Genomic DNA, 18,218 nt, shown 5'->3' on the forward strand with positions numbered 1-18,218 from the left:
ACCGACACTCGAAGATAACCATCTTTCAAGTCACCAGAACTCAAGGTATCCACTGAACAGCTTCTACTCAACTGTGGAGATTTTTCAGAAAAACAGGCCTGGCTTAGGTGATGTGGGTCCCACTGATAGTTTTCAGCCATGATGTTTCCATCAGCATGAGTAAGCCCCAAAGAGGTTTGATTAGAGGTTGGCTGGCCCCTGACCCAAATCAGGGCTAGACTGCAGACTCAGCCCATCTCAGCAAAAACCTGTGCATGGTCTGCCAAGAAACTGAGGCAAAGTCACACTTCTGGGCAAAGGAGTTCCACCTTTGCCGTCAGCTCTTGGTCTTGGCTATCTGCGTTCAGGGGGATCTACAGGTCTAGGAGTGTGGATCTAGTAGAAACCAGGCCTCTCCCTCCGTAGCCCTAACTGGCATCACTCATCACCTTCCCAAACCTATTCAGACTTCCTGAAGTGTAGCCTCCCAGTCCTAGCACTAGCTCAGATTACAGATATGGAAACAAACAGTGCAAAAAGCAAAAGATGAACAGTCATTCTGGACACAACATAAAAATAAAAAAGTGCCCCATCCCACCCCCTTAACCTAAACTTCATGTACCTATATCATCTTGGAGGAAGCAAAAAATAATAATAATAATAATAATAACTTTCAAGTTTAGCATCACCAGCCAGCTGTATCCAGCCATGGGCAGCTCTTGTGAACAAGGTGGGCTTGGCTCCAGGGGATCTGATTCTACCCCAGCCCCCATTATATCTCTTCCTGTTTCCTCACTTCCCCTTTGTTTTTTGTGAGCCATTGAAACATGTTCCTTCCAAAGAGGAAAGCGCCCATCCCTACCCGCGTTCAGGAAAGAAGGGTGGGCTTGGAAACAGGCAGAAGCAGAGCTGCTTGGTTTACAGTACCATTAGGAAATGGCCCCAGGAGCCATGGTTTCCTCCTGAGACTGAATCACTGAAGGGATGGGTTGAGATGAGGAGGTGGGAGCCCCTCCTTCCTCAGAGAGCCCCAAGCAAACTAACAAACAAACAAGGCAAAAAGCCAGTCTTCCTACTTCATCAGCTCTACTTCAATAGCAATGGACTACCACTTTGGGGAGCTGTGATAGAATGGGAACCAAAGTACAGGTGTCCAATTAATAGTCAAGGTGTCCACTGCCCTAGGTAGATGGTCCCCAGGACCATGGCTATCGGATGCCTTTGATTAAAGCAGGGGAGCTTAGTGAAGCACTCCAGAAAATGTTCCTCTGCTTATGGCCTCAGGTCACAACTGTTCAGCTGCCTGACTCAATACCCTAGTACCAAGACCCAAGTTGCAGCTAAAACAAAGGGCTGTGACTCTCAAAGGACTAAATGGCTAGCCTGGAATAATTCATTAAGAGAAAAAACCCAGGGCATGAGCGCAAGGGTTACTTACTTTGTTACATAAAGAGCAGTTCAAATACATGAAGTTCTTTAGAAACACATCCAAAAAGATAAATGCAAAATTGAACACACTCTAAAAAGATGGGGTTTGCCTGGGATTCTATGTTGTTCCAGCCCAAGTGAAGCTAATCCCGCTGGCATCCATCCACAAAATTTCTTGTAGTTTGACTGAGGCCTCCCTCATTGTTGCCCCAACTGGGAAATGGATGACGGTAACTAAAAAGCAGACAAATAGGGAACTTCATTTCCCACAAAAATTTCTCCAGGGAATTCAAGACAGACACTTAAATGCTAAGATTGGCTTCAGAATTGGTAGGGTTATGACTGATTGGAAATCTTTCAGCCCCACCATACCAAAAACCTGACTGCTATTTAAATCAGGAAATTAAAGAACAGAGCGGCATATTAAGACCAATGACATGTATCACCTGGCCAGACACAGCCAATCAGTCTAATTCCTTGGGGACAGTTCTAGGCATAAACCAAAACTGGAGGAACATGACACAGAAGATGGGAATAAATGAACATCAGATACCAGACACTCTCAATAGTGGTCAGTCACTCAGTAGGGCTCAAGTCTCTGAGGTTGTTCCTAAGTTATGCTAACATAAGCCTTTTCTAATCCAAAGACCAGAAGAGACTTTTAAGGTCAAGTGTTCTGTTGCTGCAGGCTGGAAAGCATCTGTCCCCTGGCAGCAAGACCCTATAAAGGGGCCAGTAAAAGAACTGCTGGGTCAGGTCCTCCTGGAGGCTGGCTCAGAGATCCAGGGAGGGAGTACCAAGAAGGTGAGGTGGTAAAGGATGACATTCAAGAAGAGAGAACCCAACATCCCAGGGTATTCTTCCCTTCTTGGCAATAACTTAGTGGGATGATTGAGAGAGAAGAGATTTCAAATGAACCAGATAAAGAAAAAAAAGAGGAAATCAAGTCCCCAACAGGCACTGAAATCAAAATGATTTGTTGTGGTAACAAGAGGCAACTTGAGGACCTGACATAAAGTAATCGTCTTGGATACCAGACAGTCGTCTAACTGGTACATGTTAGGGAGACAAGCAATGACAAAGCTCAAACACTTAAGGTAGAACCACCAATGGCTGAAAATCAGAAAGGCTTCCAAGTAAGGAAGTAACTAGTTTTTCTTTTTCTTTAATCCCCCCTCCATTTTCATCTTTATTATACAAATTAGTCTCTCTCTCACACACATACACACACAGACACACACACTCTCTCTCTTTCTCTCTCTCTCCCAGGACATCTGAAAATTTATCTGGACATAACTTCAGAACATACCCAATTCCCAACGCTGGTCTTCTCCAGTAATAAGATCACATTTCCCTGCTGTTAATTTCTAACCTAAAAAAAGGAACTGTTGTCTGCTCTGAGTTCAGAGTCCTTTCCACTAGGTATACAGACGAGGATCCGTGCACAGGTAGGATCCAGTTTACCCTAAGTACCCTAGAGAGGAAAGAGACAGCTGGGGTCAGTCACAAAGAAAGGACTTAGGACTGAAGCAGGTCTGGGACCAGGTGGTGGATGATGGCTGCTCTCTCTACTCACTCTGCCTCTTTCCATCTTTAATTTGTGTGTGTGTGTTTTGTTGTTTGGTTTTTTGTTGTTGTTGTTTGTTATTGTGAAAATACAGAAACCAAAATCAACATGTTTGGTTTCTTTCCCACACCCCTCCACCCTGTTCAGGATGGTAAGTTGTTCTCACAACCGGCAGAGGCAGAAGAGGGTTGGAATGAAGACTCCAAAGGCCACCAGGATGGGAAACATGAGGCTGCTGTTGTCCGAGGCATACGGGTTGGGCGTTCGGGGGCCTGACTGCACCCGGTTCTTATTGGTTTGTCTTTTGAGATTTGATCCTTCATCATATTCTTCTTCTTCCTCCTCCTCTTCTTTTTTCTCTAATCCTGGATGAGGCTGCAGTTTTGGTACATCTGACCCAAGAGAGAGGAAAACTTTTAAGTAAGACCCACAGTATTTAGTAAGACCTTTAAAAATAGTCAGTGGGCTGTAACAGAGATCCCATGGCCTAACCAGGACCCACAGAGCCGAGTACTGCCAACCCTTGGCAATGGGGGGCTTATCACTTCCCCTTTCTGTTCTACTTCTTTAGAATCTCTAGGTGACAAGACAGGACAGGAACTATGACCCACGCAAAGTTAACTTTTTCAAGTTGTTCCCACATTCCTCTTTGATTCATATAGCAACTACAGATCCGACCTAGAGTTCTGGGTTCTCAAGATACACTGAGCCCTCTGCTCTGTCCCCTCCTTAGGGACTTGAGCTATATAGCTATTTGATGGTGAGACATCTTCCCAGGTGTCATATTAGTACTTGAAGGCATCAAGGCAATAGGATGAGCTCCTCACTCAGGATGAGTTAAGAAAAGGCACAGAGGCGAGTTAAGGGAGAAAACGGACTAAGAGACAAGCTTCCTCTGCACAATCAGCTGGGAAGCTGGCAGCTAAGACAATCTGAAACCCAAAACAGTGATAACCCTACAGTTAGGTCCCAAGGACAAGGAGACATTAGTAAGTAAACTTCTGTCCCAATGTTGTCCAACAATACTGGATTCTTTCAGAGCTTACCAAAAACCCTAAAAACTTGTCCCCTTTGCCTTTTTCCCTTTCTGTCCCTAGGAAGATGTTATAAACAGAATAAGGACAAGTTTTAGGTGATTCCAATTGACTACACAGTTCAGAGCATACCAAGAGGTACCATTATTAACCCTAACTTACAGTGAAGTTAAAGGAATTTGTCTAAAACCAAATAGATGACTATATGGCAGCAAGATTTGAACACAGCTCTTACTTCAAAGCTACAGCCACCACCAAGCCAAACTTCAATCCCACCCACTGACTCTGAAAGTCCCCACAAGTTGACTTTAAGTGCTTACAAAAATCTGGTTAGGGGCCTCCCTGGTGGCACAAGGGGTTAAGCACTGCATTGTGAAGCAATCCAGTCTCTGCTGCATGAGTTCGATCCCTGGCCGGCCAGGGAGCAACCCGAGCAACCCACATGACACAGCAGACCTCTCCTGACTCCCCCGCTGCTCCCCTCAGCAGTGTACTTCAGTCAATCTGCCTGTTCTGTTCCCCGCTCTGTCTCTGGTGAATCCTCTCACCCCCCTGCACCTCTGGCCCGTACCCCAGCTCTTGTATGCACAAATAAATAAATCTTAAAAAAAAAAAAATTTTGGTTAGCTAAATTAGCCCAAGAATTTTCTCAACCATATCCTTTAAGCCCAAGTCAAAAAGCAGGTCAAAACACAACTTACCATCCACGGTTCCAGCCAAGATGTAGAGTGCGCAGACTTTGGGATTGTCATAGTAACCCTAGGAAATAGGAAACCGTGATCAACCCCAGTAAACATTTCCCCTGCATCCTTTCTTTAGCTGTAAGGGCAGAGAAGGACTGTTACCTTAACAAACTCAATGTAGAGTTTCCCTGTGAAGGTGGAAACCTCTCCCTGGACACTCAGTTTCCCCTTTCTGATGCTCATAGGGATGATTTCATCATGAGCTGTGCTGTGTCCAACACGATCGAAGATATCCAAGTCCTTCACCACGACATGGCCATTCAATCGCACATCAAATACCTTTCAAGATTACAAAAGAAGGTAATGCCAAAAACATCAGCATCATACCCCATGAACAGCAACAGCAGATTTCAAATTCAAAAATAAGTTAAGAAAGGACAAGGCCGAATACCCTCCAAGGTGACAAAATTATTTTACCCGAACAAAATCAAAGTCAGTTCCTTCACTGTTAAGGCCTTACAATAGATGGTTGCCAAGAATAAGGATTCTGGCATTGCCTTCTGTCACCAACCTCCAACGGAAGTGCAGCCTCGTGAGCAATGGGACACAATTTCTCTGGGGACAGAAGGAATCCAGCATTTCCTCAAAGCTCATGTGTTACTACCTTCTGGAAGGTGTTTATACTCTGACCCGTAGCACGGGAACCAAGCGTGGTTAAGTACCCACTGGTCAAGCAGGGTCCTGACCAGGCCTTACCTTCTGCTGAGACTGTGCAAAATAGACCTCGGCAAATTTCAACACCAGCACATAGTCCCCCTCCTCCTTAATGGGCACTTCGTAGCCAAAGGTCTCCTCATTGTACCGCTCTGTTTGATATAGGATCTGATCCTCAGGATTGGAACGCAGGATTGGCAGTTTCATGCCATAGTCAGAGGCTAGGAACAAAAGACAAAGAAACTATATCAGAAGCAAAACACAAAAGAAAAGCAGAGACCCCAGATCTGCAGAGGCATTTTCAGGGCAAAGTTAATGACCTTCCCAGTGGAAGGGGCCACCTCCCCTGCACCTAGCTCCCAAACAGACCAGACACAAAAGCAAGTATCAGGTAAGTATTAACAAGGAAGTAGAAAGAAACCAAATACTAATCACTCCAACAGCTTCTGTAACCTCACAGCGGAACTTTTGGAAAGCACATTAAAATGACTTTTCTCACTGGGTTGAGAGTGATGGGAAGCGAACAAGTGTAACTCATTACCAGAACAAAGCATTATCCTACAGATGCCTGCTTTTCTGAGAGGGAGAGCTTCAGAGAAACCTCGTGAAACAAGGGAGCTAGTCAGGAACTCTCTCAGACAATGAAGTTCAATGAATGCTTGTTCTCACTCACAAACGTTAAGTCTAAAATAAACAGGTATTTGTTAGGAAAATCATTCCTTATTGTCTTAACTATAAATAAGATTCTGGGCCTCCCTGGTGGCGCAGGCAGTTGAGTGCCGCACTGTGAAGTTGTCCACAGCCTCTGCAGCGCGGGTTAGATCCTGGCTGGCTGGTGAGAATCCCACATGGCCAGGTGACCTCTCCTGTCGCACCCACTACTCCCCTCAGCAGTGTATTTCGTCAGTCTGCCTGTTCTGCTCCCAGGTCTGTCTCTGGTGAATCCTCTCACCCTCCCGCACCTCTGGCCTGTACCCCAGTTCTTGTATAAAAAATAAATTAAAAAAAATTATAAATAAGATAGTAAAGTAATACCTTACTTCCCAAAGATTTACAAAACTCAACCTCATATATTTTCTCGAACATTTCCCCAGTTACACCACAGGAAAAAAGGTCCTAGTGGGGCCTCCGCGGTGGCGCAGCGGTTGAGCGATGGGTTGCGAAGCTGCCCGCAGCTCCTGCAACACGGGTTCGATCCCCGGCCACTGGGCAAGGGTCCCACATGGCGCTCAGACCTCTCCTGCCGCCTGCTGCTCCCCTCAGCAGTGTACTTCATCAGTCTGCCTGCTCTGCTCTGCTCTCTGCTCTGCCTCTGTTGAATTCTCTCACCCTCCCATGCTTCTGACTATACCCGGTGCTTGTATAAATAAATAAAATAAAATCTTTAAAAAAAAAAAAAGGGTCCTAGTATATCCCCAGCACCTAACACAGTCCCTGGCACATAAATAAGCACTCATGAGATTTGCTACATGAGCAAATGGCAGTGAAAGAGGTGCCTGCAACGTGGTGAAGCCGCTGAACTTCTCTCCACAAGGCTAGAGCCCCCTTTCCCATTTCACGGACTAGCAAGGACAGAGGCAGGATAAAAGTGAAGTTGCTTATTTGGGTGAGACGCAAAAGAACAGAAAACCTGTATTGCCTCTAGTCCTCCTCCAACTTGTATGTTTTTCTTCTCGCCCCCCACAAAACAAACTAAACTGGATTTGTTTCCTCAAATATAAGACTCTACACTCCAGTCCCAGAGCTACGCTTCTTCCTTCAGAGAGCAGCCTCTCACTGGCTTCTTCAGCCTGTGTACACACTGAAGCTTTCCAGTGTTCCATACATTCATTTTCCAAACTACAGACACAACAGTGATTTCAGTTACAGGTTTAGTCTTTCCTCCAGTCTGAAATGAAGATCTCAGGACCACCTTGCAATCCCACACAGTGACTCTGAAGACCTTTGGCAACTAAATACTTCGGGGAATGTTCAAGAGCACTCATTCCTGGAGCTTTATCTTTTGAATCACCAATACTCCATTGAGGATCTTTTATCTCCAAGGGCGGGTAAAAGTAACTAAAAACCCAGGGCAGGCCCTCAAAAAAATAAACATAACTGTTAACAGTTCCTGTTAAGCTAGATCAGAAGGACTGATGAGACAGTAGAAGAGGAAATTCATTGTGTACTTTTGTCTTCAGATGTGCCTCATCCTATTTCTCCTCAAGAAATCCAAGAAGGGTAGCTGGGTAACACTATTAAGGATGTACTTCCCAGGCTCAAGCCATTATACTGGGACACAAACCTATAAACATTGTATCTGCAGTAGTCAGTCTCAGACCCACAACGAAGGAACTCAACCATGTGATCAAAAACTATTTAACAGGCTGGGCCACCCCCGTGGCCCAGGCTGTTGAGCACCGCGCTGTGACGCTGTCATCAGCCTCCATAGTGTTGGTTCGATCCCAGCCGTCCAGCTGGCCGGCAAGGGTCCCACATAGTGCAGCAGACCTCTCCTGTCTCGCCCGCTGCTCCCCTCAGCAGTATCATCAGTCTGCCTGTTCAGTTCCCCGCTCTGTCTCTGGTGAGTCCTCTCACCCCCTTGCACCTCAGGCCTGTACCCCAGCTCTTGTATACATAAATAAATCCTTTTTAAAAAAAAATAAAAAAACTACTTAACAACTTTGGAATTATCTTTAAATATTTTCACTTTAAAGCCCACTGGTTTTCCCAAGAGATCTGCCACATGAAAAGCTGAATTCACCCAAGTCCCAACAGATGTAGCTGCAATAAAGGAGTTTTTCTCCTCCTCATCCTCCCCCCCCACCCGCCCCACCAGGCCTTGATGCATTCACAGCTAAATGGATTTCTCTAAAATACAGTGTACAGTCAGCACACTGCTGAAATTGGCACAATACAACCTAGACAGGGCCTCCCTGGTGGGGCAAGGGGTTAAGCACCACAATATGAAGCTATTATCCACAGCCTCTGCAGCACGAGTTCAATCCCCGACCAGCCAGGGAGCAACCCACATGGCGCAGACCTCTCCTGACTCACCCGCTGCTCCCCTCAGCAGTGTGTTCCAGTCAGTCTGCCTGTTCTGTTCCCCACTCTCTCTGGTGAACCCTCTCACCCCTCGCATCTCTGGCCTGTACCCCAGCTCTTGTATGCATAATACAGACCAATGGAATCGAATAGAAAATCCAGAAATAAACCCACAGATTTATGGTCAACTAATCTTTGACAAAGGAGCAAAGACTATGCATTGGAGCAAAGAAAGTTTGTTCAATAAATGGTGCTGGGAAAACTGGGTCGCTACATGCAAAAGAATGAAGCTTGACCACTACCTCACACCATACACAAAAATCAACTCAAAATGGATTAAAGAATTAGACATAAGACCTGAAACCATAAAATATATAGAAGGAAATATAGGCGAAACACTACGTGATTTGCACATCAAAGACATCTTTACAGACACATCACCCAAAGCAGTGATAGTGAAGGCGAAGATAAACAGCTGGGACTACATCAAATTAAAGAGCTTCTGCACAGCAAAAGAGACAATAACAAAAACAAAGAGAAACCCCACCAACTGGGAGAACATTTTTGCACCCAACACTAATGATAAAGGACTGATCACAAAAATCTGCAAAGAGCTGATGAGACTCAACAACAACAAAGAAAATAATCCAGTCAAAAAATGGGCAGAAGAGCTAAAAAGAAACTTCTCTGAAGAGGAAATGCAAATGGCCAACAGGCATATGAAAAAATGTTCAACATCACTTGTCATCAGGGAAATGCAAATCAAAACTACCATGAGATACCATCTTACACCAGTGAGAATGGCACATATTAAAAAAACTAGCAACAACAAATGTTGGCGAGGGTGTGGAGAAAAAGGAACTCTTCTGCACTGTTGGTGGGAGTGCAAACTGGTCCAACCACTGTGGAAAGCTGTGTGGAGATTTCTGGACCTACTAAACATAGAGCTTCCATATGATCCAGCAATTCCACTCCTAGGTATTTACCCAAAGGACACAGAAACATCAATTCCAAAGAACACCTGCACCCCTATGTTGATAGCAGCACTGTTTACAATAGCTAAGCTTTGGAAACAACCCAAATGCCCAAAAATAGATGACTGGATCAAGAAGATGTGGTACATATATACCATGGAATATTACTCAGCATTCAAAAAAGATAAAACACATGCCATTTGCAGCAACATGGATGGCGCTGGAAGGGATCATGCTCAGCGAAATAAGCCAAAAAGAAAAAGAAAAATACCGGATGGTCTCACTCATAGCAGGAATCTAGATAACTTAAATAAGGGACCAGGAAAATGAATAACTATAAGAAAGTGAAAATCAAAATCAACAAAAAACTATGAACCAGAGACACTTTTAGGGGGGCAGGGCGGGAGGGGAGGGATTGGGGTCAGAATGGGGGCGCTGCAATTGTATGGGGAATATAACAATAAAATTTATTATCTAATTAAAAAAAAAAGAAAACAATACAACCCAGACAGTTAAGAAGGGGGCCAAAGGGCATATATGATGTCTGCTGCTTCTCTGTTCTGGACAATGGAATAGCCCGGCTACTTGAAAATGCAGCCTAGCTTTTAGCGTAAGAGAGGCCGAGATATGAATCCCAGCTCTGCCTTCTACTGTGTAATGTAGAACAAGTTATTTTCTCCAAGCAGTTTCTCCCCTGTAAAGTGGGGCTATCATCTATACCACATGGTTGGGGTGAGGATTAAAATATCTGTGAAGAGCTTAATACCATGCCTTACAGAAACAGACTGATACATAGGAATGATACAAACATATACACACATCAGCACTAAACAAATGCCTCCACTCTGGGGAGTCTAGGGAATGGACCAAGCAGAAATGGAATAAAACTAACTGGGCAAACCGCAGCTGGAAACCACAGAGATGGGAAAGCAAAGTGAGCAGGAGCAGCTTCTCCATAAAACCACCACAGTGCAGCTCCCTGCAGCGCTCCAGTATCACCACCCCTCATTAGGCCTCCTGATCACTTCTTTCTCCAGGTAGGCCAGTTCACAAAGAATTATTCTTTTTTTTAAAAAAAAAAAAGATTGATTTAGGGCCTCCCCGATGGCGCAGCGGTTGAGCGCTGGGTTGCGAAGCTGCCCGCAGCCTCTGCGGCGCCAGTTCAATCCCCGGCTGCTCCCCGGCCACCGGAGGAGGGTCCCACATGGCGCGCAGACCTCTCCTGCCGCCCGCTGCTCCCCTCAGCAGTGTACTTCGGTCCTTCTGCCTGCTCTGCCCCGCTCTGGCTCTGGTGAATTCTCTCACCCTCCCACGCTTCTGACTGTACCCAGTGCATGTATAAACAAAACAAACAAACAAACAAATAAATAAATAAAACATGCCTCTATTAAAAAAAAAAAAAGATTGATTTATTTATGCATACAAGAGCTGGGGTACAGGTCAGAGAAGCCAGGGGTGAGAGGATTCACCAGAGACAGAGTGGGGAGCAGAACGCGCAGACTGAGTGAAATACACAGCTGAGGGGAGCAGCGGGCAAGATAGGAGAGGTCTGCTGCGCCATGTGGGTTGCTCCCTGGCTGGCCAGAGTTGAACTTGTGCTGCTGAGGCTTCGGATTGCTTCATAGTGCAGTGCTTAACCCCTTGCACCACCAGGGAGGCCCCACAAAGAATTATTCTTATTGGACAGAAGCAGGGAAACCAAGGATTCAGTTAACCAAAAGAGAAGGTTAAAGGGCCTAGATGATTCTGTTGCTTTAACTCTAAATAGAGTAGTCAGACTGCCTGAATTGAGCTGAGGTTTAGAGTAAGACAGATCTGGATTTGAATCTTGACTCTGTCACTTACTATGTGATATGGAATACATTACTTTCTCTAGTGTTTTCTCACCTGTAAAATGGGGCTATCACAACCCTAAATTCTCTAACTTCAAGCTTCTGCTACTTAGAGGGCCTTCAAATGTAGCCTGCCTTTTATGTGACAGTAGAGAGAGAAAATTCTAAACAAATCCTGGGGCCTTAACCAAATGAAAGGCAGCAACTCTCATCCTATCTCTCAAGTTCTTATCTCCTCCAAGGCCAAATCCTTCCCCTCAGCCAAAAGGAAGGCTGCCTAGGAAAGGGTCTTCCTTAGGCTTGAAGAATTAGTAATCTGATAGGCTCAGGCCCTCAGCCAGCCTTTTTCCACTCTGGAGTCATGTTCTGCCCTACATTTAATTCCGTGTAAAAGGTCATCAAGCAAAGAAAAGACAGAGACAATTTAACTTACTCTGGATAAGAGAGCTTTCAGACTCCTGTCCAGTTTCTAAAGCTTGAGAATGAAAGTAAGGTTCAGAAAGGTAAAGCAAATTCTTTAAGTTCATATAAATGATTAGCAGGTATCTTTCTATAAAAAGGAAATACCCTCAGAGCCTCCCTGGTGGAGTAGGGTTTTAAAGTCTCAGCACCATAAGCCACTGCAGTGTTCGATCTCTGGCCAGGGAGCTGACCCACATGGCGAAGCAGACCTCTCCTGTCTCACCCGCTGCTCCCCACTCTGTTTCTGGTGAATCTTCTCACCCCCGCCCCCACATCTCCGGCCTACACCACAGTTCTTGTATGCATAAATAAAAATAAAGCTTAAAAAAAGAAAAAAAAAGGGAAATACCCTCTCCTAAAATCAAGCTAAATTCTAGGCCCTCTAGGCCAAGTACCCAGGCCCATTTTGAATCAAGAGGAACCCAGACTGAGCAGCTTAAGAACCTGCAATATGCCACATGCCAAAAACCCCCCAAAGTGCTTCAGAACCACTTCTATAGTGGTACTTCCATCTGTTGAAGCTCACAGGTTAAAAAAGCCCTTCCCAAGCCATTGGTATCTCCTATGAGCAGTAGCTATCCTCAAGGCACAAATGAAATTCAACAAACATTATGAAGTGCCTTTGAAAGCAAAAGCCACGAGGTGCCCTGAGCCTTTCACAGTTAGGAGAATGCTAAACTACAAAGACACTACAGAGAAACAGCAAGTTCAAAGGCAGGCCAAACCCTTATCTGGACTGACTTGGCAACAAATACCTGAATTTATTCAACATAAAATGAACTTTCCTCAACATGATGGAAACAATATCACAGACATGTGGGAAAAGAAAGAAACATACAGTTCCTACTGCAATTGGTGTAACTAGCTGTAGGAGACCAGGTCTCCAAATACCCGGCGCGCCCCTTATCCAGACACTGCCACAGAAGTGAAAGCAGAGTGAACAGCTTCACTTCCCTTGGTGCCGATTTCTTAGCACATAAACAAACTATAGAGAACTGCCTCCTGAGAGTGGGCTCACCTCTTAGTCCCAGACCTGCTGGCCAAACACTGCTCTCAGGATCCTAGTAAATGCAGTCCTGGCCTATCTGCAGCTGACAACCATCCTCTCTTTCTATTCCTATCTTAATAATGTTCCACTTTATCCCCAAACCGGCAGGCAGAGAAGCGCAGAGAAGCTCCGATTAGAGAATGTCCCACCAGAGAACAGGGTCCAAGACATAACTCCAATCTACATAAGCTTTGGTAGATCTCATTTAATTTTACCTGCTACAACAAACTCCTCCAAAGGAAAAGCAACCCAAACACAGAACATCTACCACCCCCACCACCTGCACCAGCAAATTAAAACCAGGATTTCTCGGGCCTCCCTCATGGCACAAGGGGTTAAGCACCGCACTTTGAGGCAATCCGCAGCCTCTGCAGCACGAGTTCGATCCCTGGCCAGCCAGGGAGCAACCCACATGGCGCAGCAGACCTCTCCTGTCTCGCCCGCTGCTCCCCTCAGCAGTGTATTTCGGTCAATCTACCTGTTCTGTTCCCAGCTCTGTCTCTGGTGAATCCTCTCACACCCCTGCACCTCTGGCCTGTACCCCAGCTTTTGTATGAGTAAATAAATAAATCCTTAAAAAAAAAAAAACCAGGATTTCTCAAAAAAAAAAAACAGGATTTGTCAAAAAGGAGAGCAGCCAGGGACTAAACTTGTGTGGTCTTAGTCAGCTTCCTCCTCTGCACAATGGGCCTCCTAGGACCACGTAACCTATGTAAAATAAAGTCTGGTATCTGTAAGTGAAAGGAACCATCTGCATGGTTTTCACCACCGCTATCTCAAGAGGCAAAGTCCACAAACGGTCGCTAGTTTCCTCAAGTGCCCCTAACTCCCTTCCCACACCCAGGAAGAAATTAAGGGTCCAGGATGAAGACAGTAATGACCTTCTGCTATAAAGTCTGGTTTTGGCTGCTGTTATAACTGCTAAAGACAGAGGCCCTGACTCAGCTGAACCCAGGCTACTGCGACTTACATGCCAGGACTGAATAAATGATAAATTCCAAGACAAACAGAACTTCAGAAAAGAGCCCCGTGTCCCAAGTCCTCACATGTATGGAAGCAAAAAGCTCCCTAATAGGACAAACTCTAGGGCACTGTGATTAATTTGGATGAACTAAGTTAAACCCTTAGCAAAGTCAAGAGCCAAATCTGGGCTTCGTGGAGAGAGTGAAAGTCTGTCTCCTAGTCGTCTGGAGGTGGCAAACTGCCAGTCTGGCAGCCTGCGAACAGCATACAGCATAAATCTCCTTCCAACACATGAAGCAGGGAACTTCCTTCTTAAACCTATTTCCCAGTCCCCCTTTCAAGAAAATACAGAGACTACAGCAGATTTTGCCCCAAAAGTGCTCGGCGGCCCACCTACATCACAAGGGCTCCTGGTGCAGAAACCTGGGTCCCATCAATCGTCTATTTATAAACTACCAGATCTGGCGTCGGGGTCGGGAATCTGCATTTTCAACCAGTTGCCCTGGCAAGTCTCACACGAGCTCTGAGGACTGCGCAGTTCTGTAAAAATTACGGTTGCTAAAACAAATCAAAGTCATTCTCCCCACAGGCTGGAATCAGCCTCTCAGGCTCCATGCACTTTCTAAACACTCTGCTGTTACACCGGCTGACCCAGTTAACACACCACAGCCTCGTGTGCAGGATGGCTTCAATACAGCCACCCTCTGGGGGCGGCCAGCAGCTTCCACTTTTAAGCACACGTATTCTTCGCTCCAAAGGGGGCCGGGAAGGCGGGAGCCTACAATCAAACTTTCCTGGCCCATCCTCTTCGAAGATTCCTCTCTATTCTGGCTGCGAGTCAAGCTCCACTCCCACAGACGGGCTCGGGAAAACGACCGAATTCAGGGCCGGCCGGGCTCGTCCTGCTAGGGGGGCAGAACCAGGCAGGCCGGGAGCCCCGACAACCTGCAACCCGAGGCCTCGAGGTGGCCAAGGCCGCCCTCGCCTTTCCCAAGCGCGGGTGGAGGTGAGGGGGCCAGAAAACGCAGGCTGTGAGGTCCAGATTTAACTTCTCGCCAACTCTCTGCCTCAATGGCTCTTGGAAGCTGCGAGCCAGCGCCAGGCTCTGCGCTCCGCGCGGATCCCCGAGGACACCGCGGGGAGAAACTTCGCTCCGGAGCGGCGGCCCCGGCGCGGGGGCGGGGGCTCGGGGCCCGCAGCCCGGCCGGCAGGCCCGGCACCCCCGCTCGGCCGAGGGCTCTCACCTCGGCCCACCCGGCCCTCCAGAGGGTCCTTGCGGAAGTGGATCCCGTGCACGTCCACATGCGCCTCGCCGCCCGCGTTGACGGCCCAGATGACGCTCTCGGGCAGCCCGGCCCCCGCCGAGCCGGCCACGCCGAGCCCCGGACCCCGGAGCGCCGGCAGCAGCAGCAGCAGCAGTCGCAGGAGCGCCACGAAGGCTCCCTCCGCCGCGCGGGCGCCCAGCATGGCGGCCACCACAGCGGGGGCAGCCTCCGCCGACCCTCGTCCTCGGCCGGCCGCCAGGCCGCCCCGGGCTCAGAGACACAGCAGCGCGGGCCGCTCCGACTCAGCCGCCGGGGACATGTCGCTCTCGGGCCTCCTTCTCCTCAGCCACGGGTGCCGCCTCCCACCTCAGGAACAACCTACCCCGCCGCCCGCCCCCGGCCGCGACGCCGCGGCCAATCAGCGACCGGCCCTCATTAATTACCCACTACCCCGCCGGGAGGCGCCCGCCCATTGGCTCGTAGGCGCGGGAAGGGGCGTGGCCGCCCGCCGGCTCCGGCCCTACCATCAGGCGCGAGATGGAGCGCGCGCAGAGGTTGCGAGTTCGGTTGAAGCGATGGTTCAATGCGGAAGTGGCGGGGTGCAGCGCCCAGGCGGCCCCGGAATCCCGCAGCTGACTGGGAAAGGTGGCCGAGGGGGGAAGGTTTAGGACAGGGCGCACTGACACGTCGCCAGCACTTCCGGTGCTCCAGATTTTGGGACTAAATAGGCTCCAGAGGGGGCGTTGCCGACTTGCGCCCCCTCGTCCTTTCTCAGGGAGAAGCATGAGTGTAGGCGCCGGTAGGAGAAGCCACGGACACGCTTCCGACCCGAGATTCGGTCTTTTTTCCCTGCGTGAGCCTCCTCCAGAGGCCACAGGCACTGGCCCTCAGAGAGAGTCCCACGAGGCCAAGGCCCCGCCCCCACCCCCAGGGGGCGCGGGGCTGGTGGTAGCGTCCAGGCGGCTGTCCAATCAGAGGACTCCAGCGCAGCGGAAACGCGTGGCGGGGGGGGGAGGCTACCCGCGTCTCCATGGCGACGGCCTCAGGCCGGGGGCGGGACTCGGCAATTGCCCGCTTGGGCGAGCGAAGACTGGGGCAGCGCCGGGTCTGGAGGGCCGGGCCGGCGGCGACTAGGCGCACGTGCCCCCTCGCTGCGTGGCGGTTCTCACGGCGCTCGCCTGCGCAGCGGGCCCTGCTCCCACGTGTCAGATAGAGAAACTGAGGCCCAGAGCGGGACGGAATGTTGCTGCACGCCCAAAACCCATTTGTTCCACAAATACTCTGCTACAGGCATGGTCAGATTTAGCAGATAAAATACAGGAAACCCAGTTAAATTTGAATTTCAAGTAAACTTTTGAAATATTTAAAATGAGACCTAGTCATAACTAAAAAATGATTCGTTTGTCTAAATTCAATTTTAGCTGGGATTTTTGCATTTCATGTGACAACCCTATCTGCATACCAGGCAGTAAACTTTGGGCAGCTGTAAACAAAAACACACCCAAGGTCCCACATGAGAGGCACAGACTGAACTACCCACAACTCCATTATTTTGTTAGAACAATGATGAACGCCTACAAAGGGACAAAACTGTGTACAAAAATGGAGAGTCTCAGCAGAGCGTTTTAAATGAGCAGCAATTCCTTCCCCAGCTCTAAGGGCAGACACCACAGGGGTAACTTTTGGAGTATCTGTTCCTGATCCCACTTCTTTTCCTCTGTTTTGCAAGGATCTGGCTTCTCTCAAGGCTCTCTGGGGCCCTACTCTGGGGTTTTTAACCCTACTGTCCTATGAAAACTCATCTTTGACAAGTTGGAGCAGGGGCTGGGTTCAAAGCAGGCAGGAAGAAGTGATGAGCCTATGTTCCCTCAGGCAGCTGACCTGCAGAGCTGGTCTTGCAGCCACACACAACACTGCCTCTAGGAGCTCATGTTTATTTCATCCTCAGGGCATCTAGTCTGGAGAAACTCACAAAAATGTGTTAAACTTTTGAGGAGGTTTCAAAAGACCCAATTTTAAGCTTTCCCTCAGTCTCCCAGACCTTTGGTCAACCCCAGGTGGTGAACAACATACCTGGCCAAGCCCCAATGACTCTTCAGTTTCCATTCCTGGCTAGGATACTCTTGGACCAAGGAGCCAGGCTCCATCTTTAAGATGCAGGTGCTTATGGACTGGGTCACCTCTTAGATAAAACAAAAGTTCTAAGACCCAGAGGCAGGATAAGCTTGGGGTTTGAGTTGGACTGCCTGGGTTTCAAGCCCTTCTCCCCTATGGACTCATTCTGTGTTCTTTGGCAAGTGATATATCTCTGCAAGTTTCAATTTCCTCAACTGCAAAAGAAATAATAGTTCCTCCTTCAGAAGGTAGATATAAGGATTAAAGAAGGTAAGGTGGCAATCTCACCTGTGAAAAGTTGACATCATTGAAGCCATTTAAAATAAAGATGGAGGGCCTCCCGGTGGTTCAAGGGATTAAGTCTCAGCACTATGAAGCTATTTTCAGCAACTGCAGCATGAGTTTGGTTTTTTGTGTTTTTTGGGGGTTTATTTATTTATTTTAAAGGCATGTATTTTTATTTATTTATTTGTTTGTTTGTTTGTACATGCACTGGGTATAGTCAGAAGCGCAGGAGGGTAAGAGAATTCACCAGAGCCAGAGCGGGGAGCAGAGCAGGCAGAAGGACCAAAGTACACTGCTGAGGGGGAGCAGCGGGCGGCAGGAGAGGTCTGCACGCCATGTGGGACCCTCCTTTGGTAGCCTGGGAGCAGCCGGGGATCGAACCGGCCACAGAGGCCACGGGCAGCTTCACAACCCAGCGCTCAACCGCTGCGCCACCGGGAAGGCCTTGCAGCATGAGTTTGATCCCCAGCCAGGGAGTTACCCACATGGCGCAGCAGACCTCCCCTGTCCTGCCAATGCTCCCCTCAGCAGTGTATTTCAGTGGATCCAACTGTTCTGCTCCCCACTCTCTGGTGAATCCTCTCACCACTACCACCACCACCCTCCCCAGTACCTCTGGCCTGTACCCCAGTTCTTGTATGTATAAATAAATAAATCTTTAAAAAAATAAAATAAGATAAAATTGAGCTGGAGCAGGCCACAACTAAAAAGGCTGTTTTACTGTCCTCTTTAAATTGGACTACAGCCATGGACTGGGCCAATAGGCAACATTCCAAGAAGTCAGCAAAAACAAGAATAGTCTGTTTGAAAGAACTGATAAAGTGAATTTTTGGCTACTTTTACCA

The 18,218-nt window shown here is 47.9% G+C and overlaps 1 protein-coding gene across 1 annotated transcript; it reads right to left on the bottom strand.

The window, feature by feature from the left end:
* Positions 1-3,053: 3,053 nt before the first annotated feature.
* On the bottom strand, positions 3,054-15,294 carry MLEC (malectin). The gene is made up of 5 exons (XM_037511035.1): positions 14,953-15,294; positions 5,448-5,626; positions 4,854-5,030; positions 4,710-4,767; positions 3,054-3,366 (listed from the first exon to the last, which is right to left on the bottom strand). Exons 1-5 carry the CDS (start codon positions 15,173-15,175, stop codon positions 3,137-3,139), a joined length of 867 nt encoding a protein of 288 aa, XP_037366932.1. The 5' UTR covers positions 15,176-15,294; the 3' UTR covers positions 3,054-3,136.
* Between the last annotated feature and the right edge of the window lie 2,924 nt (positions 15,295-18,218).

Source organism: Talpa occidentalis, unplaced genomic scaffold, assembly GCF_014898055.3.
Source record: "Talpa occidentalis isolate TD23 unplaced genomic scaffold, MPIMG_talOcc4v2.1 talOcc4.14, whole genome shotgun sequence".
Lineage (NCBI taxonomy): Eukaryota > Metazoa > Chordata > Mammalia > Eulipotyphla > Talpidae > Talpa > Talpa occidentalis.

What these genes read in the sequence shown, in the direction of transcription:
- MLEC (XM_037511035.1), bottom strand. Translation starts at nt 15,175, where the DNA reads ATGCTGGGCGCCCGCGCGGCGGAGGGAGCCTTCGTGGCGCTCCTGCGA. An exon ending in TTGCACAGTCTCAGCAGAAG is followed by an intron (nt 5,031 to 5,447) that starts GTAAGGCCTGGT and finishes TAATCTTGAAAG; the next exon opens with GTATTTGATGTGCGATTGAA. An exon ending in CTTGGCTGGAACCGTGGATG is followed by an intron (nt 3,367 to 4,709) that starts GTAAGTTGTGTT and finishes CTCTTGGGTCAG; the next exon opens with ATGTACCAAAACTGCAGCCT.